Consider the following 24,723-nt stretch of genomic DNA (forward strand, 5'->3'; position numbering starts at 1 on the left):
TCAACATCTTACCATAGCACGGTCATTTTCTATCCAATTGGCAACTCATGCCAACATGTTCATAATTCAATGCCCAATCATGTGATATGCGAAGGTATGCGCTCTACCGAGTGCCCGTTCTAGTTAGATGCTGTTTCCATTTCACTCGTATCATAAATACTGATTAATTTAAAACGACTACTTTTTCACCTTATTTTTTATTTCCATACACGTCCATCCATTGCAGTGTGAACCATAATAAATAAACACCGTCGGTCAATCGGCGGACGTAGGTCACATGAGCTGGAGGATCGACGACCTCGTCAACCTGAGCAATCAAAGACGGCGACGCATCCACGTCGCCTTTGTTTCTTTATGAAATGTATTTCAAAAATAGAAAGAAAAAGAAAGTCACCAAAAGCACTTTCACGTGTCTGGCCCTTTAAGAAACGAGCGTCAATGGAGCCGAATGCACAGAGACTAGAATGAAGAGTGGGAGGAGGAAGTCGTCATGGTTACCATTTGTTTCCCCGCTCTGGGAGTTGTTTACATTTACTACTTTTGTTGTTTTTGTTTATTCTTCGTAGCTGGTTTTCATCAACATTACATTCACTACAGGGATACATTCAGAGTTCAACACTTCCATTCAGTTCACAATTCACCGTCACAAGAATTCGCGCCATAAAATAAAGTGTGTGTGTAGCTACTGTGTGTACTACAGGTGAATATATGGTCACTACATAAAAACACTTCCCTGAAGGCACAACCAGGAAGCTCCATCGTTTCTTTGAGGGCAGTGTTTCAGCTTCATGTGCCAAAATCAAGTTGGCGCCGAGGCCGGCGGCCGCCCCGACCTCTAGGCCTGACCTCTGGTCCTGACCTCTGGTGAGCGGCGAGGCGGTCCAGCTTTGGTTTGTAACCGTTAGACGTGGAGGCATCGGACGGCCTGAGGAGAAGAGGAGGCTCCACCCCTTTCTGCTCCAAGAGGGAACGTTTGGAAACTAGCGTTCTCGACCTGCGCTCGTGTTACAATATACACATTTAGATGCATCCAGAGGGGGGGGGGGGGGGGCTGTATTATACATACAGAACAGGAGGAAATCCAGTTCACTAGGATTACTAGAAATATCTTCTCAATTACTCCCAGGTGAATAATTACAGGGTTTATAGACACAGGTTTTGAGATAGCCGAGCGAAGCCCCGCCCTCTCCGAGCTAAGCCCCGCCCCCTCCAACAAATGAAACGCATGGGGCGTCTCAGCAGCATCTTCTTCCAGAAAAAAGTTCGACTTGTTCTTCCGAGTATTTCTCAAAACTCCACAGGTTTCGAGATAAGCCCCGCCCCCCCCACAAAATGAAATGCAGGCGAGCGTTTCCTCGGCAACACGTGTTCTGAGTATTTCTCAAAACTCCATTTTAACTCCCAACACCTCTTCCAAAAAAAAAAAGGAATAGAAAGACATCGACTCCTCTTTCTCGCCGTCTGCCCGGTTACCAAAAACAATAGAAATGTATCCAAAAGTCTCCTGGAGGAACGCCGCCGCCGCATATATCAAATATCGCTGGTCCTGGCGCCGAGCGCCATGTCTCCCAGCGTGGAGAAGAAGTCCTCCATCTCCTCCTCCAGCAGCCGGTTGCGGTTGTCGGCGTCCTCGCGCGCCCGCTCAGAGTTCCTCAGCTTGATCTCCAGCATGCGGCGCCTCTTCCCCTCTTGCTCCGCCTCCTGCTGCAGGCGCTCCGTCTGCGCGCGCAGGGCGGCGCCGCTCTCCTCCAGCCTGGAGAGAGGGGGGGGGAGCACGTCACGTGACACGGAGGTCAGAGGTCACACCAGAGTTTTAGGGACTTACCGTTGGATCCTGGTCTCGTACGAGACCTTCTGCTTCCTCAACTCGTCCTTCAGCTCCTCCTCCAGGCCGCCGAGCGTCGCGGCGCCGTCCTCCGACGTGACGACGGCCGGCGCCGCGGCCGCGTTCCCATCGTCGCTGCAGGCCGCGCTGCTGCCGCACAGCTCCATGGCCTCGCAGCTGTCCTGCTCGGAGCTCGGGTCCGTCGTCGCCCCGCCGTCGTCGCCCAGCTCCCGTTGGCTCCCCGCCCACTCCCCGCCGCCCGAGGGCTCGCCGCCCGAGTCGGGCACGGAGATCTCGCAGGACGAGGCGGACCAGGGCGCGCCGGCGCCGCTCGGCACGCTGCCCATGCTGCAGGAGGAGGTGACGTTGTCGTAGGTGGACAGCCGCTGCGAGGAGCCCGTGGAGTCGCGGTCGCGCGCCGAGCGCTCGCCCGACGACGTGCGCCGGTGACCCCTCAGGGACGAGAGGCCGTTCATGAGCCAGTTACCGGAAGACACGCTGGCGGCGTCGGCCACCGAGCCGCCGCCGCCGCTGCCGGTGCCGCCGCCCCCGCCGGGCTTGCCCTGCGCCTGGGCGCGCGGCGCCGAGGAGCTCTTGAACGAGTACTTCCAGGACGGCGCGGTCTTGGCGTGTTTACTCGGGCTCACCACGGTCTCTCCCCTCCCCGACGGAGAGCCCAGCTTGGGCGTCTGGGCGCCGGGCGCGACGGCGGCGCACGGCTTGGCGTCCAGAGACGAGGCGCTGCTGTGCAGCTCGCGGTCGCCGTTGGCGGCCGGGCCGCTCTGGAGGTCCTCCTCCGAGATCCAGGCGCCCAGGCTGCGGTGCTGGAGCTGGTGGCCCGGGGCGGGGCCCTCCGGCTGGGGCCCTCCGGATCCCTCCTGGTCCCTCCCCGAGTAGAACCGGTCGTGTTCCCTGATGAGGATCGTCATCAGGTGCTGCACCAGAGACGTGCCTGTGGAGGTCAGATACGATGTCATACGTGTGCCGTGTGCAGAGACTTTAACCACGAGTCTTCATGTCATCACGTGATTACATCATCGCATCATTACGTCATCACATCATCACGTCATTATATCATTACGTCATCACGTCATTACATCATCACATCATTACGTCATCACATCATCACGTCATTACAGCATTACGTCATCACGTCATTATGTCATTACATCATTATATCATTACGTCATTACATCATTACATCATCACGTCATTATATCATTACGTCATCACATCATCACGTCATTACATCATTACATCATCACGTCATTATATCATTACGTCATTACATCATTACATCATCACGTCATTATATCATTACGTCATCACATCATCACGTCATTATGTCATTACATCATTACATCATCACGTCACCTCACACCGCCAGGCTGTCCAACAGCTTCATCCACCAGGCTGTCAGGAAGCTGAACTCTCTCCCCATCCTCCCACTCCGTCCTCTCTCAGACTCACATGTCTGAATGCTGCTAGCACAATTTATGTTGTCTATATGTTTACATGTTTCTTACTATTTTTGCACTTTATGTTGTCTATGCACTTTATGTTGTCTATATGTTCACAAGTTTTTTACTATTTTTGCACTCTATGTTGTCTATATGTTGCACAATTCACTTTATGTTGGACAGAAGAGAAACGCAATTTCGATCTTCTGTATGTTTGCACATATGGAAAATTGACAAATAAAACTGACTTTGACTTTGACTTTATATCATTACGTCATTACATCATTACATCATTACGTCATCACATCATTACCTTCCATGATGGTGACCGGGTCCTCCATCTTGGGCCGCAGGATATTTGGTCCAAACACGGTGGCGAGGTTCTGGACGCTCATTTTGTTCTCGCTGGCGTACGACTGGACCTCATCGAGGAATCTGAGCCGGCGGCAACGTTACAATTCGAGACACTACACAACACTACACAACACCACAATAAAACACTACACTACACACCAATGAGACTCAAAGCTCTGACGTACTTGCATATGTAGGCCAGCAGGTTGTAGTTGGGCAGAGGCAGAGTGTTCACCTGCCTCCCGAGCTCCTGGACCCCCTGATGAAAGATTTAAACGGCTGTTAGACGCGCATGCGCAAACACACCTCCATGCGCACGGACACACACACACGGACACACACACACACACGCGCTCCGTCGCGCATACCTCCTCCTCGTCTTTGGCCAGCAGCTGCGCGCAGCTCAGGAAGTCTTCGTACTTGGAGAACGGGATGACGGGCTCGGGCAGCTCGCGCAGGTACAACTTCAGCAGCGACGCCACCGTGTGGACGTCCGTGTTACTGCAGGCGAGGAAGAAAACAATAAGTCAACAGCGTGTTCTGGGACGGAGAGGACGCGCTCCTTCTCCTCCTACTGCGCCTGCGCACACCTGTCAAACAGGGGCTTGTCGCCGCAGTCGAAGGCCTCCTGCAGCTCCTTCACCAGGTTGGCCTGGCCCGGCATCCGGAAGAGACCCTCCTCGTCCAGGCCCCTCTCCCGGATGAAGTCCACGCACTGCTCCACCAGCAAGGGGGCCAGCCGGGGGCCGAACTTCTTCTCGTACTGCACCGTGTCCTCCAGGCGCTGGCCAAAGATCCCTGGGGACAGGTGGGGGGGGATATTCACGTCGAGCTGTTGAGCTGTTACGCAGTTGTGTATGAAATGTGCGGTGCATACAGAGGGCGACCTTCAGAGGTCACATGTCAACACTTTAAAGTAACGTACATATTAAATGGAACAGGCCTGCTGAACTGTGCGTGTTTATTCAGGATTATTTCAATAAACAAAGTAATACACTTTTTAAAAAACAGAATTAAAAGTGCTGTAGACTTGACTTGTGGCGCCGCCTCACGTGTTCTGATTGGTTAATTGTTACCTGCTGATTGGCTGCAGCTGTCGGGGTGCGCGCGGTGATCGCAGTGGCTCACAGAGCACGAGCTGGACGTCCAGAAGCCGCATTTCACCAGCTTCAGACATTCCGCTTCGGGCATCATTTTGACTCCGCGGGTGGATTTTTTAAATATATTTGTTTAAGCCCGCATTTATGAAAACTGCACGCGCGCAGAAAGCAGACTACGAGCCCACCGGTTTAAAGTGTGCGCGCGCGCGAGTGTCCGCGACGGTGGCGACGGCGCAACTATTCTGGACAGAAGGACCGAGAGACAGACACACCGACCCTGTAAATATGAGACCGCCCCCCACCCACCAAGCCAACCGGCTCAGCTGTGGGATTTAGACCCTCCCACGATTTAGTTGTTGTTTTTAATTATATTGTTTGACATCATTAAAGATGCAGTGACCACGTGTGTCCACCAGGGGGCGGAAGAAGCCAACAGACACACAGCTTGAGGGTTTTCATTTAGACCTGCACCCATAGAGCTCTAGTTTATCTTTCTATAGGTATAGTAAGTTTGACCAACACATTGGAGACGCTATTACACAAATAATTAAATAAATAAATATATATATATATATATATATAAATAAAGGGCTGTACAGAAGTTGTACAAAATATATTTTTTTATATATAATAGATTTGGAAATATATATATATAAATAAATATATATATATATAATATATATATATACATATATACATTTCAAAATATATATATTTATATATAAATAAATAAAATGATGTATATCTATAAATAAATATATATATATATATACATTTCAAAATATATATATATTTTTAAACTAATATACATATATATTAAAATGTTTTGTCTACACCTTGTGTACAGCCCTTTTCTGTGTTCTGTAATTGACTTTGGCCCAAATCAAAATTGAAATTGGCAGAATTTTTCACATCTATTGGTCAAAACTGACGCCGAAAAAAGAAAAGAAAAAAACTTCACTGGTTGTCGCGCCGTGTTCTAAATAACACTGTATATGACAGATGTGTTATTCCACATTCATCCCCCTCTGAATAAACCAGTTTGTAATGTAACACCGCCGTTCAGCTGCTCCTCGGGTCCCAGTTCACACCCAGACTGGTCTGGATATATTTCTGGCCTCCAGACAAGAACACTAGTTGGACAGCCGGGTGAGAATTAACCACGGGGGGGGGGATCTGAGGAACTCAGGTTGACTGCATTCAAACACCCTATCCTCTGTTTTTTATTTGATATTGGCTATATAGAAGATCTGAATGAGTAATATTCAGATTATCTTCATCTTTCCGGCGTGTTTTCCCGTTCCGTTTATAAGAAAAGCCTTGACTTTTAATTGTCGCCCGTTCCTCTGGAGGTCAAACGGGCGCCCGGGGCATGAACCGATGCGTCTGCGTGCCGAGGGCGTCTCAGTTCTCCTACCTCCGCCGAACGGCGCCCAGATGACCCGCCGGATGGCCTTGACCCAGTCGTCCATGTCTGTCTGGGAGTTGGCCATCAGCAGGAAGGACTCGTGGCTGAGCGGCGCCCGGTCCTTCTCCCCCGTCCCACCTGGAGGGGACGACGAGGAGAGATCAGATAAACACATCTCCCAGAACACCGGACTGCTTCACACGCATCATATTTACTCATATATTTCCTAACTTGCCTAAATCCTTTTTTTTCTGTACAAAAGACACTTAGATGTCAGGTCCATGCATCGGGTCCCTTTCCTTCAGAACACTTTATTCCCACGGACCTTGAACCAGCCTCACAGAGAAAAAGCGTCATGACATTTCTTTTTATGCCAAAAGTGGATTTTTTAAAAGAATAGAGACCAAATATACATAATATGTTTTCTCACCACTAGATGGCACCCTTTCCCTGTATTCTCTCTCTCTCTCTCTCGCCCTCCAGAGCACATGTTAGCCAAAGCAGAAGTGGAATGAGCCTCTTTTTGCTCCTCCTCCATGATTTTGAATCTGGTGATGATAAACCCAGGTGGACCTGGACGTCTGACCTCCACCGCCTTTGTTTTTTTGTCTTTTTGTCTTTTTGTCTTTTTTCCTCCGCTCCACGTCTAAATGTCCTCCGGACGGCGTTGTCGTCTGCGAGCTTTAGGGAATCCAAATATAAACAGTGGGGCGCCATAAAGCTGAGGGCCATTGTTGTCCTGTCCCCCCCCCGCTATGCAAACTCACACCGGCCCCTGATAACACACACACACACACACACACACACACACATTGAGTTGACCCCGACACGCAAACCGAGTCCTCAAAAGTCCTTCTTCTTCTTCTTCTTCTTCTTCTTCTTCTTCTTCTTCACTCTTCTTGCTGTGATGCAGGACTAGTGATGTAGGATTGGATTCAATCTATTGTCATTGCACAGAGTACAGGTACACAGGCAACGAAATGTATTCTCTGCATTTAACCCCTCCTTAGTTATTAAGGAGCTGCAGTGATGCGCCCGGGGGTTCAGTGCCTTGCTCAAGGACACTTCGACTTGCAACTAATGGGGAGAGTGGGGATCGAACCGACAACCTTGGGGTTGCACGACGACCCCCTGACCCCACTGAGCTACAGCCGCCCCCTAGGACTAGTGATGCAAGACTAGTGATGCAGGACTAGTGATGCTGGACTAGTGATGCAGGACTAGTGATACAGGACTAGTGATGCTGGACTAGTGATACAGGACTAGTGATGCAGGACTAGTGATGCCGGACTAGTGATGCAAGACTAGTGATACAGGACTAGTGATGCTGGACTAGTGATGCAGGACTAGTGATGTAGGATTAGTTATCCAGGACTAGTGATGCCGGACTAGTGATGCAAGACTAGTGATACAGGACTAGTGATACAGGACTAGTGATACAGGACTAGTGATACAGGACTAGTGATGCAGGACTAGTGATGCTGGACTAATGATGCAGGACTAGTGATACAGGACTAGTGATGCTGGACTAGTAATGTAGGATTAGTTATCCAGGACTAGTGATGCAGGACTAGTGATGCAGGACTAGTGATGTAGGATTAGTTATCCAGGACTAGTGATGCAGGACTAGTGATGCAAGACTAGTGATGCAGGACTAGTGATGCTGGACTAGTGATGTAGGACTAGTGATACAGGACTAGTGATGCTGGACTAGTGATGTAGGATTAGTTATCCAGGTCTAGTGATGCAGGACTAGTGATGTAGGATTAGTTATCCAGGACTAGTGATGCAGGACTAGTGATGCAAGACTAGTGATGCAGGACTAGTGATACAGGACTAGTGATGTAGGATTAGTTATCCAGGACTAGTGATGCTGGACTAGTGATGCAGGACTAGTGATGCAGGACTAGTGATGCTGGACTAATGATGCAGGACTAATGACATCAGGGATGCGTGTTGAGCCCTCTCCTCTACTCCCTGTACACCCACGACTGCACGGCCATGCACAGCTCCAACGTCATCATCAAGTTTGCTGACGACACAACAGTGTTGGGGCTGATTACCGACGACGAGACAGCCTATAGGGAGGAGGTTGGATCACTGGTACAGTGGTGCCAGGAGAACAGCCTCGTCCTCAACGTCAAGAAGACCAAGGAGCTGATCGTGGACTACAGGAAGCGGAGAGGAGAGCACACCCCCATCTCCATAGACGGAGTTGCAGTAGAGAGGTCAGCAGCTTCAAGTTCCTCGGCGCACATCTCCGAGGACCTCACATGGACCACGCACACCACTCACGTGGTGAAAAGGGCCCAACAACGCCTGTATTTCCTTAGGCGACTGAGGAAATTCAACATGGCCCCGCATCCTCAGAACATTCTACACCAGTACCATCGAGTGTTCTGACAGGTTGCATCACCGTCTGGTACGGGAACTGCACCGCCCTGGGCGTAGGGCACTACAGAGGGTGGTGCGGTCGGCACAGTACATCGTTGGAGGTGAGCTTCCTCCATCCTGGACATATACACCAGCGGTGCGTGGCCAGGGCCAAACGGATGCTGAAAGACAATAACCACCCCGCCACAAACTGTTCACCCTTCTACCGTCAGGCAGGCGATACCGCAGTATCAAGTGCCGCACAAACAGACTGAGGGACAGCTTCTTCAGTCAGGCCATCAGGCTGCTGAACAAGGACTGAGACCCTCATTAACACTACACACCAGAACATATTCTGTGAATATCTATGGCCATGGTGTATATTTTATTACATTGTTTATATATATATTGTATGTATATACATATATATATATATATAGTCTCAAAAAGTGTATATTTTATTACATTGTTTTATATATATATATTGTCATGATGTATATTCTATTACATTGTTTTATATATATATATTGTCATGATGTATATTCTATTACATTGTTTTATATATATATTGTTAATACTTTCTTCTTTTTTTGTGTGTGGATATTGTATAGTTTATTCTCATTCTTATTCTTTTTTTAGTCTGCTACTGCTGTCGGGTGTTTTGCACATAAGAATTTCACGAACCGATTATACTTGTATAAAAGGGGATGTGACAATAAAAACTTGAAACTTGAAACTTGATACAGGACTAGTGATGCTGGACTAGTAATGTAGGATTAGTTATCCAGGACTAGTGATGCAGGACTAGTGATGCAGGACTAGTGATGTAGGATTAGTTATCCAGGACTAGTGATGCAGGACTAGTGATGCCGGACTAGTGATGCAAGACTAGTGATGCAGGACTAGTGATACAGGACTAGTGATGCTGGACTAGTGATGCAGGACTAGTGATGTAGGATTAGTTATCCAGGACTAGTGATGCCGGACTAGTGATGCAAGACTAGTGATACAGGACTAGTGATACAGGACTAGTGATACAGGACTAGTGATGCCGGACTAGTGATGCAAGACTAGTGATGTAGGACTAGTGATACAGGACTAGTGATGCCGAACTAGTGATGCAGGACTAGTGATGTAGGATTAGTTATCCAGGACTAGTGATGCCGGACTAGTGATGCAAGACTAGTGATACAGGACTAGTGATACAGGACTAGTGATGCCGGACTAGTGATGAAAGACTAGTGATGTAGGACTAGTTATACAGGACTAGTGATGCCGAACTAGTGATGCAAGACTAGTGATGTAGGACTAGTTATCCAGGACAAGTGATGCCGGACTAGTGATGCAAGACTAGTGATACAGGACTAGTGATACAGGACTAGTGATACAGGACTAGTGATGCAAGACTAGTGATGTAGGACTAGTGATACAGGACTAGTGATGCCGAACTAGTGATGCCGGACTAGTGATGCAAGACTAGTGATACAGGACTAGTGATGCCGAACTAGTGATGCAGGACTAGTTATCCAGGACAAGTGATGCCGGACTAGTGATGCAAGACTAGTGATGCAGGACTAGTGATGTAGGATTAGTTATCCAGGACTAGTGATGCCGGACTAGTGATGCAAGACTAGTGATGCAGGACTAGTGATGTAGGATTATTTATCCAGGACTAGTGATGCCGGACTATTGATGCAAGACTAGTGATACAGGACTAGTGATACAGGACTAGTGATACAGGACTAGTGATGCCGGACTAGTGATGCAAGACTAGTGATGTAGGATTAGTTATCCAGGACTAGTGATGCCGGACTAGTGATGCAAGACTAGTGATACAGGACTAGTGATACAGGACTAGTGATGCCAGACTAGTGATGCAAGACTAGTGATGTAGGACTAGTTATACAGGACTAGTGATGCCGAACTAGTGATGCAAGACTAGTGATGTAGGACTAGTTATCCAGGACAAGTGATGCCGGACTAGTGATGCAAGACTAGTGATACAGGACTAGTGATACAGGACTATTGATACAGGACTAGTGATGCCGGACTAGTGATGCAAGACTAGTGATGTAGGACTAGTCATACAGGACTAGTGATGCCGAACTAGTGATGCCGGACTAGTGATGCAAGACTAGTGATACAGGACTAGTGATGCCGAACTTGTGATGCAGGACTAGTTATCCAGGACAAGTGATGCCGGACTAGTGATGCAAGACTAGTGATGCAGGACTAGTGATGTAGGATTAGTTATCCAGGACTAGTGATGCAAGACTAGTGATGCAGGACTAGTGATGTAGGATTAGTTATCCAGGACTAGTGATGCCGGACTAGTGATGCAAAACTAGTGATACAGGACTAGTGATACAGGACTAGTGATGCAGGACTAGTGATACAGGACAAGTGATGCCGGACTAGTGATGCAGGACTAGTTATCCAGGACAAGTGATGCCAGACTAGTGATGCAAGACTAGTGATGCAGGACTAGTGATGTAGGATTAGTTATCCAGGAATAGTGATGCCGGACTAGTGATGCAAGACTAGTGATGTAGGGAGTGATGTGTTTAGTTATCCAGGACTAGTGATGCCGGACTAGTGATGCAAGACTAGTGATGTAGGACTAGTGATGTAGGATTAGTTATCCAGGACTAGTGATGCCGGAATAGTGATGCAAGACTAGTGATGTAGGACTAGTGATGTAGGATTAGTTATCCAGGACTAGTGATGCCGGAATAGTGATGCAAGACTAGTGATACAGGACTAGTGATACAGGACTAGTGATGCAGGACTAGTGATACAGGACTAGTGATGTAGGACTAGTGATGCAGGACTAGTGATGCAGGACTAGTGATACAGGACTAGTGATGCCGAACTAGTGATGCAGGACTAGTAATGCAGGACTAGTTATCCAGGACTAGTGATGCAAGACTAGTGATGCAGGACTAGTGATGTAGGATTAGTTATCCAGGACTAGTGATGCCGGACTAGTGATGCAAAACTAGTGATACAGGACTAGTGATACAGGACTAGTGATGCAGGACTAGTGATACAGGACAAGTGATGCCGGACTAGTGATGCAGGACTAGTTATCCAGGACAAGTGATGCCAGACTAGTGATGCAAGACTAGTGATGCAGGACTAGTGATGTAGGATTAGTTATCCAGGAATAGTGATGCCGGACTAGTGATGCAAGACTAGTGATGTAGGACTAGTGATGTAGGATTAGTTATCCAGGACTAGTGATGCCAGACTAGTGATGCAAGACTAGTGATGTAGGACTAGTGATGTAGGATTAGTTATCCAGGACTAGTGATGCCGGAATAGTGATGCAAGACTAGTGATGTAGGACTAGTGATGTAGGATTAGTTATCCAGGACTAGTGATGCCGGAATAGTGATGCAAGACTAGTGATACAGGACTAGTGATACAGGACTAGTGATGCAGGACTAGTGATACAGGACTAGTGATGTAGGACTAGTGATGCAGGACTAGTGATGCAGGACTAGTGATACAGGACTAGTGATGCCGAACTAGTGATGCAGGACTAGTAATGCAGGACTAGTTATCCAGGACAAGTGATGCCGGACTAGTGATAAAGGACTAGTGATGCAGGACTAGTGATGCAGGACTAGTGATACAGGACTAGTAATACAGGACTAGTGATGCCGAACTAGTGATGCATGACTAGTGATGCAGGACTAGTTATCCAGGACAAGTGATGCCGGACAAGTCATAAAGGACTAGTGATGCAGGACTAGTGATGCAGGACAAGTGATGCCGGACTAGTGATGCAAGACTAGTGATGCAGGACTAGTGATGTAGGATTAGTTATCCAGGACTAGTGATGCCGGACTAGTGATGCAAGACTAGTGATACAGGACTAGTGATACAGGACTAGTGATACAGGACTAGTGATACAGGACTAGTGATGCCGGACTAGTGATGCAAGACTAGTGATGTAGGACTAGTTATACAGGACTAGTGATGCCGAACTAGTGATGCAAGACTAGTGATACAGGACTAGTGATGCAAGAATAGAGATGTAGGACTAGTTATCCAGGACAAGTGATGCCGGACTAGTGATGCAAGACTAGTGATACAGGACTAGTGATACAGGACTAGTGATACAGGACTAGTGATGCCGGACTAGTGATGCAAGACTAGTGATGTAGGACTAGTGATACAGGACTAGTGATGCTGAACTAGTGATGCCGGACTAGTGATGCAAGACTAGTGATACAGGACTAGTGATGCCGAACTAGTGATGCAGGACTAGTTATCCAGGACAAGTGATGCCGGACTAGTGATGCAAGACTAGTGATGCAGGACTAGTGATGTAGGATTAGTTATCCAGGACTAGTGATGCCGGACTAGTGATGCAAGACTAGTGATGTAGGATTAGTTATCCAGGACTAGTGATGCAGGACTAGTGATACAGGACTAGTGATACAGGACTAGTGATGCCGAACTAGTGATGCAGGACTAGTGATGCAGGACTAGTTATCCAGGACTAGTGATGCAGGACTAGTGATGCAGGACTAGTGATGCAGGACTAGTGATGTAGGACTAGTGATGCAGGACTAGTGATGCCGAACTAGTGATGCAGGACTAGTGATACAGGACTAGGACTAGTGATGTAGGACTAGTGATGCAGGACTAGTGATGTAGGACTAGTGATACAGGACTAGTGATGCCGAACTAGTGATGCAGGACTAGTGATGTAGGACTAGTGATGCAGGACTAGTGATGCAGGGCTAGTGATGCAGGACTAGTGATGTAGGACTAGTGATGCAGGACTAGTGATATAGGACTAGTGATGCAGGACTAGTGATGCAGGACTAGTGATGCAGGACTAGTGATGCCGAACTAGTGATGCAGGACTAGTGATGCAGGACTAGTGATGCCGGACTAGTGATGCTGGACTAGTGATGTAGGACTAGTGATGCAGGACTAGTGATGCAGGGCTAGTGATGCCGGACTAGTGATGCCGGACTAGTGATTTATTTATTTATTTATTTATTTAGAAAATAAGGGACAGTGCATATTGATTGACAGTACAATGTACATGTAAATATGCTAGATTATAGCCAGGAGGCTAGTTTCCATCTGTAGTCCCTTGGCAGGTTGATGTAATTTAAGAATGCAAGCAGAGTGAAATGGAAAGCACACATCACTTCACACATGATAGTACAGTAATACAAAAGAAGAAAAAAAGATTAATAAAAAGGTGCATGCAAGACATTTGGATACCGTGCGGATTAACTCTAATGGTCACAGGGCTGATGAAGTCTGAGCCATGCCTTCAGGTGGCCTTTGAAGGTGACCAGGCTGGGGCTTTCCCTTATAGAAGGAGGTAGGCTGTTCCACATCATGCATCCTTTGAAGGACAGCACATTTTGCCCAAACAGGGTTTTTCTAAATGGGACCTCACAGTCCCTGTTTGTGACAGCTCTGGTGGACAGAGTGGAGTTAATAGATCGATGTTTGATAAAGGTTTTAAGGGGGGGTGGCGCTAGGCCATTTAGTATTTTGAAAATCAAACAGGCCGAAGTGAATTTTCTAAAATTATTAAAACTTAACATTTTGTATTTGGTTAAAATATAGCAATGATGATACTTAAATGGTTTTTTATCCAGTATTTTCAATGCTTTTTTATAGAGTAGTTCGACGAAGTTTAATAACTATTGAGCTTGTCATAGGCCAACTGATTAGGCAGTAACTCACATGTGAGAGTATCATAGCGTGTAAAACAGCAGAGTTTCTTATTTGTTTAAAATTATGTATATGGAAGTTTATGGTTTTCGACATCATTTTAACATGGCTCCTAAAGGAGAGTGTGGAATCAAGCATAATGCCTAAGCAGGACTAGAGATGCAGGACTAGTGATGCAGGACTAGTGATGCAGGACTAGAGATGCAGGACTAGTGATGCCGAACTAGTGATGCAGGACTAGTGATGCAGGACTAGTGATGCAGGACTAGTGATGCCGGACTAGTGATGTAGGACTAGTGATGCAGGACTAGTGATGCAGGGCTAGTGATGCAGGACTAGTGATGCAGGACTAGTGATGCCGGACTAGTGATGCTGGACTAGTGATGTAGGACTAGTGATGCAGGACTAGTGATATAGGACTAGTGATGCAGGACTAGTGATGCAGGACTAGAGATGCAGGACTAGTGATGCCGAACTAGTGATGCAGGACTAGTGATGCAGGACTAGTGATGCCGGACTAGTGATGCTGGACTAGTGATGCAGGACTAGTGATGCAGGGCTAGTGATGCCGGACTAGTGATGCCTGACTAGTGATGTTGGACTAGTGATGCAGAACTAGTGATGCAGGGCTAGTGATGCAGGACTAGTGATGCAGGACTAGTGATGCAGGACTAGTGATGCCGGACTAGTGATGCTGGACTAGTGATGTAGGACTAGTGATGCAGGACTAGTGATGCAGGGCTAGTGATGCCGGACTAGTGATGCCGGACTAGTGATGCCAGACTAGTGATGTAGGACTAGTGATGCAGGACTAGTGATGCAGGGCTAGTGATGCAGGACTAGTGATGCAGGACTAGTGATGCAGGACTAGTGATGCCGAACTAGTGATGCAGGACTAGTGATGCCGGACTAGTGACGCTGGACTAGTGATATAGGACTAGTGATGCAGGACTAGTGATGTAGGGCTAGTGATGCAGGACTAGTGATGCAGGACTAGTGATGCAGGACTAGTGATGCAGGGCTAGTGATGCAGGACTAGTGATGCAGGACTAGTGATGCCGAACTAGTGATGCAGGACTAGTGATGCCGGACTAGTGATGCTGGACTAGTGATGTAGGACTAGTGATGCAGGTCTAGTGATGCAGGGCTAGTGATGCAGGACTAGTGATGCAGGACTAGTGATGTAGGATTGAGATGCAGGACTAGTGATGCAGGACTAGCGATGCAGGACTAGTGATGCTGGACTAGTGATGTACGACTAGTGATGCTGGACTAGTGATGCCGGACTAGTGATGTAGGACTAGTGATGTAGGACTAGTGATGCCGGACTAGTGATGCAGGACTAGTGATGCAGGACTAGTTATCCAGGACTAGTGAAGAAGCGTCCACTCGGAGCCGGTAGCTTTTTGTTTCTGCTCCCCACACAAAGGACGGAGGGCGCCATAAAGAGGAGGTTGTATATCAGACGCATCAATCAGAGCTTCACGCGCTCAGCGCCGCGGCCTCTACGACGCTTGTAAAAAAAACTCTCCAGCATCTGTTTCCTGTTACCTTGGAGACGCGTCTTCAGTCTGTGCGGCTTGCAGCACACCGGCCCCATGGCTGGGGGAGCTGGAGCTGGGACCCGTTCTGGATCTGGGTCTTGGTCTTGGTCCGGGTCTGGGTCCGGGTCCGGGTCTGGGTCTGGGTCCAGGTCCAGGTCCGGGTCTGGGTCCAGGTCCTGGTCCGGGTCTTGGCCTGGACTACAGCTGCAGCGTGCAGCGGCCTCTCCGGCCCCGCGGTGCCGGTCCGTACGCTGGCAGCGCTGAGGGCCAGAACCATGCTCGATGCTCCAGAAGCCCGTCGGACGAGTCCCACCTCTCGCCCTTCACTCCGTTATTCTGTCCATTCTTCACTCTTTTCTTCTTTTCTTGTTTTCTTCCCGTCTTCTCTCACTCAGCTGTGTGGTGGGCATGCAGGTCCGTTCCCTCAGCCCCCCGGGGGGACGCAAAGCCCTGAGGAGGAATGTAACAAGGGTCCCCTCTCTCTCTCTCTCTCTCTCTCTCTCTCTCTCTCTCTCTCTCTCCTAGTGTGTGTGCAGTGACAGGAAGATGGGCTGTCCTCCAATCGTTGCCAAACAAACTTGGTGACACACACACACACAGAGACACACACACACACAGACACACACACACACAGCCAATCAGTCTCTGTGGACCGAGACTCTTCTCTACGCGGTGCATCACAAAGAGACGAGCGGCTGCTCCCATTGGTCCTCTGGAGGCTCCGGGTGGACGTCTCCACAATGTGTTCATGTATGTTCATTTATGTTTATGTATCTTTATCGATCTTTATGTGTCTTTATATAGGTTTATGTATCTTTATGTATCTTTATGTGTCTTTATGTATCTTTATGTGTCTTTATGTATCTTTCTGTATCTTTATGTGTCTTTATATATGTTTATGTGTCTTTATGTATCTTTCTGTATCTTTATGTGTCTTCATGTATCTTTATGTGTCTTTATGTATCTTTATGTGTCTTTATATATGTTTATGTGTCTTTATGTGTCTTTATGTATCTTTATCTATCTTTCTGTATCTTTATGTATCTTTGTGTCTTTCTGTATCTTTCTGTATCTTTATGTATCTTTATGTGTCTTCATGTATCTTTATGTATCTTTATGTGTCTTTATATATGTTTATGTGTCTTTATGTGTCTTTATGTGTCTTTATGTATCTTTATCTATCTTTCTGTATCTTTATGTGTCTTTATGTGTCTTTATATATGTTTATGTGTCTTTATGTGTCTTTATGTATCTTTATCTATCTTTATGTATCTTTATGTGTCTTTATGTATCTTTATGTGTCTTTATGTGTCTTTATGTATCTTTATGTGTCTTTATGTATCTTTCTGTATCTTTATGTGTCTTTCTGTATCTTTCTGTATCTTTCTGTGTCTTTATGTATCTTTATGTGTCTTTATGTATCTTTATGTGTCTTTATATATGTTTATGTGTCTTTATGTGTCTTTATGTGTCTTTCTGTATCTTTATGTATCTTTATGTGTCTTTCTGTATCTTTCTGTATCTTTCTGTATCTTTATGTGTCTTCATGTATCTTTATGTATCTTTATGTGTCTTTCTGTATCTTTATGTATCTTTATGTATCTTTCTGTATCTTTATGCGTCTTTATGTGTCTTTATATATGTTTATGTGTCTTTATGTCTTCATGTATCCTTATCTATCTTTCTGTATCTTTATGTGTCTTTATGTATCTTTCTGTATCTTGATGTGTCTTTATGTATCTTTATGTGTCTTTATGTATCTTTATGGGTCTTTATGTGTCTTTATGTGTCTTTCTGTGTCTTTCTGTATCTTCATGTGGGGTTATGTGTATCTTTAACGGGGTCTCAAATGAAAAATCGTTTCCACTGGAGAACTTTTCACGAAATAAATGATGTGGACTTCCAACATTGACGCCATCAGAAGAAGAAGAAGAAGAAGAGGAAGAGGAAAAAGAAGGGTAAAGAAGAAGAAGAAGAGTGAGGGAGAAGAAGAAGAAGAAAAGTGAGAAAGAAGAAGAAGAGTGAGGAAGAAGAAGAAGAAGATTGAGGAGGAAGGGTGAGGAAAAAGAAGAAGAGCGAGGAAGAAGAGTCAGGAGGAAGAAGAAAGATAGAAAGAAAGGGGGGGGGGGGGTAAAGAGCTTGAGCCGATTACACAGTAGAGAGAGAGAGATGGGGAGAGAGACATCAGGTTTGAATGAAATGCATTAAATAAGTCTATAAACCTCCTTGTCTCCGTCCTTCCTGTCTCCTTAGCCGCCCCCCCCCCTCTCTCTCTCTCCACCCTCTCTCTCTCTCTCCGTAGAACCCCCTGGGGTTCTCACCCCTCTGCGATGTTGACCGGCCATAAACAGAACCGCTCTGAATGCAAGCAGAGAGCTCCGAGCAAGCACTCCCACAATGCAACGGGGCGACGCATCGAGGGCCCGGTCGCCCTGCCGGGACTCTGAGACTCCAACCTGTGGTTCTCATGGAGCATCGAGTCAAAATAAAGACAAATAAAGACCCTCAGAGGCTTCCGTCCACTCGCAAGGGGCCTTCAGGTCGTCAAGAGGGAAAAGTGGAGTGAAAACTACATCCTACTACATCCTCTTTACTTCATGGAGTTCATCCCCAGCTGGAAGGAGATGAGGAGATCCACACAGCTGATCTGTGGCCAACAGCGCCCTCTGCTGGCTGAACACGGAACAGCAACGGTGTTGAAAATTGATATTTTTTTGTGTGGAAAACAATAAAATAAAATATATAATTCAGTTTCTTAATGTTAGCTTTGATTTGATCTTTACTTGTTTGGGTTTTTGGAGACTTTTCAATGAGTAAATATCTTTAAAAAGGCCCTTATTTCTTTCCACCATCTACATTCTACACCTCCAAGACCTCCATGACCTCCACGACCTCCAGGACCCCCGGGGCTCTCACCTGGTACGATCTCAAACAGGTGTCTTCCCGGCTCGTCGGGGTTCGCTGTGAGCTCGTTGACCTGACATCCCTGCAGAGGAATACAGCCCTGAAACACAGAGAGAGGCGTTCAGGTACCGCGTGGAAAACGGAAGGATGGGTTCAATGCAGAGAAGAATTTGATATATGTATACAACTATATGACGATAAAAGTCTTTCTTCGTCCTCTAAATCATTTTATGTGGAAATGGACATTTTAAAGGCCGCCGTGACGTCACAAGAGGGGACGGCGGGGTTGTTTTATCCTTTATTCATAGCGTCCGTTGAGTTTCTACTTTCTTTGTTTCTGATAAACTATCAGAATCAGAATCAGAAACAGGTTTATTGCCAAAGAATGTTTTCACAAACAAACGAGGAACTTTTTTTGGCGGAAGGTGCAAGAATCGCGCACCAAGACACCGAGGCGCCGTCCAGGCGCCATCTAGGAAAAGGTGGATGAAAGATGACAGCATAACATGAGGGAAGAGAGGCGAGAAAAAGAAAAAGCCACCCCCCGACTATGCCCCTAGAGGGGTACAGTGTGGGAGCAGGAGAAACAAAAAACACCATTGCACATAAGCACATACATCTTAGACATGACTTGCAACGAGTAGGAAGGAGAGGGGAGGTAATCCAAAGACTGGGCGATAGCCCCGCCATTGGGGACAGAAGGTAACCAGCACCGACAAGCAGCCAGCCCGGTCCTTCGCCGTCACGGCGCGGACGCAGACCCGTCCTGTCACCCTGGGGGCAAAGCAGGCGGCGTGGGATGGGGGGTAGTGAGTGCATTTCAGTTTGTTGAAGGTCGTGTGTGAGTGGCCGGTGTATCGTCCTCCCCCAGTCCACAACAGACAAAGTTCTCAGTCCACAAGATGGTCGTTGCCATGGAGATGGCCTTGAAGGGTCCTGGGGAGAAAACAACCACAGGTGTCTGTGGATAGGGGAAGGAATGAGAGAGTCTCGCTTCAGTGATCTTCGTGTGAGTTGTTGTTCCAGTCACGGCCTTGGCCAAGGCCCGTCCTGGTAGAGGGAGCCGAAAGCAGATAAGATTGGGATTGTTTGGTCTTCCAATAGCTGCAATTCAATTTTGCGCACCTACTATTCCTCCACTTTCCTCCCGTTTGCCAATAGGATTTCAAATCGATCCAATTTCATTTGCAGAGCCATCAGCTTCTCCACGATGTTGTCATTCTGACGGTTTAATGCCAAAGTCTGAGTGCCAACAACTCTGCCCAACGCGTCAATCATGTCGGGCAGCCTTAGGGGGCTTTTAACGGCTGTCACCGTTTCCTTAATTTTCCGATAAACCAGGGCAGCGCCAAATCCAAACAGCAGAAATCCTGTAATCAAAGTTCCGAATAGGTAGATGTCTTCTACGTCCTCCACGGAAAGGGCTGCTAGGCACAAGACACGCCACTTCCCCCACGCGTCCATCGTGTAACCAGCTGCAACGTCCCGGCAGGACAGGCAGGTTCCCCCGAACCCGAGCTTCTCGTCGAGAAGATGGTGTCAATTGCGTTTAAGGACCAGTTGATTACGTCCATGGTTTTTAGTTCGAAGAGCGATGCGGAGAGAGTCTCTCAAGTATAGAGACAGACAAGACATGACGAGAGAAGCCAAGCAGGGAGGGGAAGGTCATGGGGAGGAGAGGGAGAGAAAAATGCGACCGCCTTCGTCGAGAGCCAAATCCATGAATGACAAATTAGTTCAGGAACCTCCATGTGTGTGTGTGTGTGTGTGTGTGTAGGGGCTTCTTCTTCTACTTGTTTTACTTCTTCTTCCTCTTCTTCCTCAATCTTCTTCTTCTCCTCCTCCTCATTATTTCTCTCCTCCCCTCTCATGTTTCAGCTCTCCTGTGATTGAGCGCTGACCCTCACAGATGATCAGAACATTATCCCGATCAATACCCACTTAGCTGCTCAGAGGGCCGTGGAGACGGTGCCAGCGTCTGAGGGTCTGAGGGTCTGAGGGTCTGAGGGCCTGAGGGCCTGAGGGCCTGAGGGTCTGAAGGTCTGAGGGTCTGAGGGTCTGAGGGTCTGAGGGTCTGAGGGCCTGAGGGTCTGAGGGTCTGAGGGCCTGAGGGTCTGAGGGTCTGAGGGCCTGAGGGTCTGAGGGCCTGAGGGTCTGAGGGCCTGAGGGTCTGAGGGTCTGAGGGCCTGAGGGTCTGAGGGTCTGAGGGCCTGAGGGTCTGAGGGCCTGAGGGCCTGAGGGCCTGAGGGTCTGTCCCCCCGCTCGGCTGCACGCTGGCATCCTCCATCAGATGGGAGGGGGGGGGGGGCTCCCCAGAGGGCCGGGTCTGTCGCCAATGTCGGTCGCCATGGCAACAAATGGAAGGGGTGGGTGGAAGGAGGGCAGGGCAGGAACCAGAGGAGGAGGAGGAGGGGGGGCAACTCCCAAGGGTGCTATGTGCTCGGAATAACACGAGTAGCTGGCCGGGGATGAATGAAGGAGGAGTGGTCAACGGAGTGAGCTGGAGAGGGGAGATGGCACAGCTTTTATATTTATATATATATATATATATATAAAAATATATATATATATAAATATATAAAGATATATATATGTATAAATAAATATATATATTATATATACTGTATATAAAGATATATATATATATATATATATACGCGGCTCAGCCCGGGGACGGAGCGACTTGGAAGTAGAGAAGTGAAGCCCCGCCCCCTCTGTTTGATTGGCAGGCGGCCTTTACATCCATCATGATGACAGCAGCAGCGATGGAAATCAAACCGGAGCACGTCAGGCTCTCCATCTCCTGATGAAGTGCAGCTGGATTCTCATTGTGTCTCCACCATGACACCGTGTGTGTGTGTGTGTGTATGTGTGTGTGTGTGTGTGTGTATGCGTGCGTGTGTGTGCGTGTGCGCGAGTGCGTGTGTGCGTGTGTGTGTGTGTGAAGTGACGGTCGTCCCTCGGTGGATTCATCCCCACAAGATGAAAAGGAAAAATAAAACCTGTATAGATCCCCGTCAGTATTGCTCCACCTACGATCAATTACCACATATTTTCCTCTTGGTGGGGGGAGGGGGGAGGGTCTCGTTCTGTTGCGGGGGGTTTGCCGACCCCCCCCCCCCCCACACACACACACCCACTCACCACTCTCGTATTTCCTATCGATTAGAAGATGAGAGGGAGAAAGAGAAAAAAGGCCAGAGTGACACTTCATCACACATCCGGCTCTCTGAGGGCGTGGATCTGTGTGTGTGTGTGTGTGTGTGTGCGTGTGAATTTAACCATACACTGTAAAATGTAATAGTGGTCGACACTTACATTAAATGAGTATACTTTACTCGGCGATCAAAAATATCACTTCTTACTAGTTTTTACCAAGTAACAGTTACTTACAGGTAGAAAATAACCAATTCACAAATTGTTTTGAGTAAAGCTAACTTGATACACTCAAGTAACAAATAACGGCTGGGGTCTGAGCATGCGCAGAAGCGGACAGTCAGTCCATCTTCGCGCTCAAGACACGGTGGCTCGAGCGGACTGGAAGCTGCGCAATAAAGACTTAAGTTGTGAAAAGTCTCATTTTGTCTTCTGAAGAACAATAATAAGGTAAGTTATCTGAGTTTGCTAAGGTAACTAGCCAAATCTAGCTGACTTAGCGTTAGCTTACACTCACTGTCCATTAGCTAGTCTATAAGCAGACTTTGTTCAGGCGTGTTTTGGCGCTATATTCCGCTTTCTACATCCAGTCGCGGTTAACGGGCGTGCGGTTGCCAAGAGAGGCGCGCGCGTGCAGTAGCGTAGTTATAACGGGAGAGCCGCACGGGCTCCCCCCGCAATGTCATCGAGCTGAGCCCTGCTAGTCGATTGGCAGACGTTGTTCAGGCGTGTTTTGGCGGTCACCTTAAGATTGACTCCCCCCACCCCCTCCACACACACACTGCTCCCGGGTCGCCTGGCAAACGATTTGAATTGTTCCTGAACAAAAGTTGACGAACGCATTCTGGTCACAGGGCGCGCGACATTGAGTGACACTGGAAAGTCCGAGTTACAAGGTGCTGATGGCGCGGCTGTGTCCAGACGCCGTCGAGAGGTCAGCGGAGGGAGATTGCTGCGCTTTTTTTTTTGTTTTTATTTTTTTTTTTGTTTTTCTCACACGGCACTAACAACAGCATCGACGACAGCACTTGGACATTTGACATATTTTAAACAAAAACTTTTTTTTTTTTGTTCCATTTTCCTCCAGGCCCATCGCGCGGCAGAGAGAACCACACTCAACATCAACAAACAACAGTGGAGCCGCTACTACGACGGAAGACGAGAGAACATCGAGCGAAGGGGAAACAAAGGAACAGACCTCTGCCCAGCATCCTTCTTGCTGCCCAGCATCCTTCTTAAAACGGATGATGATGAAAATAAAATGATGATGATGTAAGGGGGGAGGATCAGAAACCAACGGGACATGAGGACTGTATGATTTTGTGGCCGTGCGGATGGGGCAAGGAGCATGGTGCCGATCGAGTTGCCGTATCCGGTCATATGCCCAACTTCCGTGCAGACGGTAGATCTAAGGGGGTAGTCTAAGGTGAGAGAGGTTAAACTGACTAAATGACACCAAGAACACCCCAAGACATTTCGTTCCACCTGCGAATCTACCTGGAACATCTCTGGCGATCTCATGCTCCCGATCTACCTTTTTCTCATCACACTCTCCGTCACCACTCATCACCACATCGGACCACAAGCTCAACCCCGGCGGCAGCACTACTCGGACCTTATCGGACCCATGGTGACACATCTGTGCGCGTGGCTGGGCAGCTGGTGGGGTGGGCTGGGACTGGTGGTGAACCTAAAAAGTCCATTAAAAACTTTCAAAACTTTCACAACGACACACCACGGATTACGACAGAGAACACCAGAGCTGCTATTTTTGATTCAGAGAGCTCTGTCTCTCTCCCAATCTTACCGTTAAGCCTCTCAACCATCTCGGCTCGGCTTCCCATGCCGCCCGACAAAATTTGCGAAGGCGGTGGTGGCAGTGAATCAGGGTGGTGAGCTGGACTCAAGTAGACTGAGTGGTTGGACGCACCGATCAGAGGCTGAGGGTTGATGATCAGTGTCGATTCAGTGTGACAGCCCGGACTCGGAACAGTGACCGCAGCGGGGTTTATGTTGTCGCAATGAGTGGCATCTAACAAGTAGTGAGATTCATCGCTCCCACGGTAAAAAGCCGGAAAGTCCCTGGATCATCCTGCGGTCTTCCGAGCGGTTGCGCTGGCATCTTAAGGCCAGATGTCCGCGGACTGAGGAGGGCGGTGAAGGAAGCCAAAGGAGGTAGGAGGGCGGCGGGAAGGGACTGAGGAGAGCGCACAGGGGGCGCCTATGAGAGAGACAGTAGACTATCAGGGACTAATAGATGGAGCAGCCAGCCACTACACCAGCTGCACGGAGTGTACGATGACAGCTCGCATCTCCTGCGCTTGAAGCCTGCGGTGCTTATGGTGAGCTCAACTGCACAACAGCAGACTACGGCCTTGAAGGCACACACAACGTTGAAGTTAGCACGCTCACAACACGACACTCTCACGCACACACTGAAGAGTGACACCGAGCCGGTGGCCAGTCTCACCGCAGGATGTGATACAAGACAGCGAGCCCCGAGCACAGTGTGAGGAGGGAACTGCTGAGGTGCTGTTACTATAAGAGCTAGCTGGATGATGCCTCCGTCCCCGCCTCCTCTCGCTCAATCCACTAGGTCCCCCTGTGCTCAAGAATGCTTCCTGTTCATGTATGACTGACTGCTTCCCCAGCACCACTGAATGAAATGAGTGGCGTGGCTCTGGTAAAGGACTATTGAAGCCGACTCCTTCTTGATGAATGACTACCCTGGCCCGCTTGCCCACAGTCCATGATAATGCTCACTCCATCCCCTCCACCAGCACTGGACCACCCTCTCCCAAACTATCCAGAACTGAGATCCATTGATTAGCTGTGTGGTATCAGCCAGCACCACTCTTTCCCCTCTGGACTCAGCCCAAGCTGGGCT

At 48.0% G+C, this 24,723-nt stretch overlaps 1 protein-coding gene across 1 annotated transcript in view; it reads right to left on the bottom strand.

Annotated features, from left to right (window-relative positions):
• Positions 1-201: 201 nt before the first annotated feature.
• Positions 202-24,723, bottom strand: part of si:dkey-191m6.4 (rho GTPase-activating protein 22) — a 41,312-nt gene continuing 16,790 nt past the window's right edge. The window contains exons 3-10 of the mRNA XM_056429461.1: positions 18,693-18,780; positions 6,157-6,285; positions 4,230-4,437; positions 4,008-4,140; positions 3,825-3,898; positions 3,599-3,720; positions 1,826-2,777; positions 202-1,753 (exon numbers count right to left, since the gene is read on the bottom strand). Coding sequence (XP_056285436.1) covers positions 1,531-1,753; positions 1,826-2,777; positions 3,599-3,720; positions 3,825-3,898; positions 4,008-4,140; positions 4,230-4,437; positions 6,157-6,285; positions 18,693-18,780 — 1,929 coding nt within the window. The 3' untranslated portion in view covers positions 202-1,530. The remainder of the gene's footprint in view (positions 1,754-1,825; positions 2,778-3,598; positions 3,721-3,824; positions 3,899-4,007; positions 4,141-4,229; positions 4,438-6,156; positions 6,286-18,692; positions 18,781-24,723) is intronic.

Source organism: Pseudoliparis swirei, chromosome 13 (genome assembly GCF_029220125.1).
Source record: "Pseudoliparis swirei isolate HS2019 ecotype Mariana Trench chromosome 13, NWPU_hadal_v1, whole genome shotgun sequence".
NCBI lineage: Eukaryota > Metazoa > Chordata > Actinopteri > Perciformes > Liparidae > Pseudoliparis > Pseudoliparis swirei.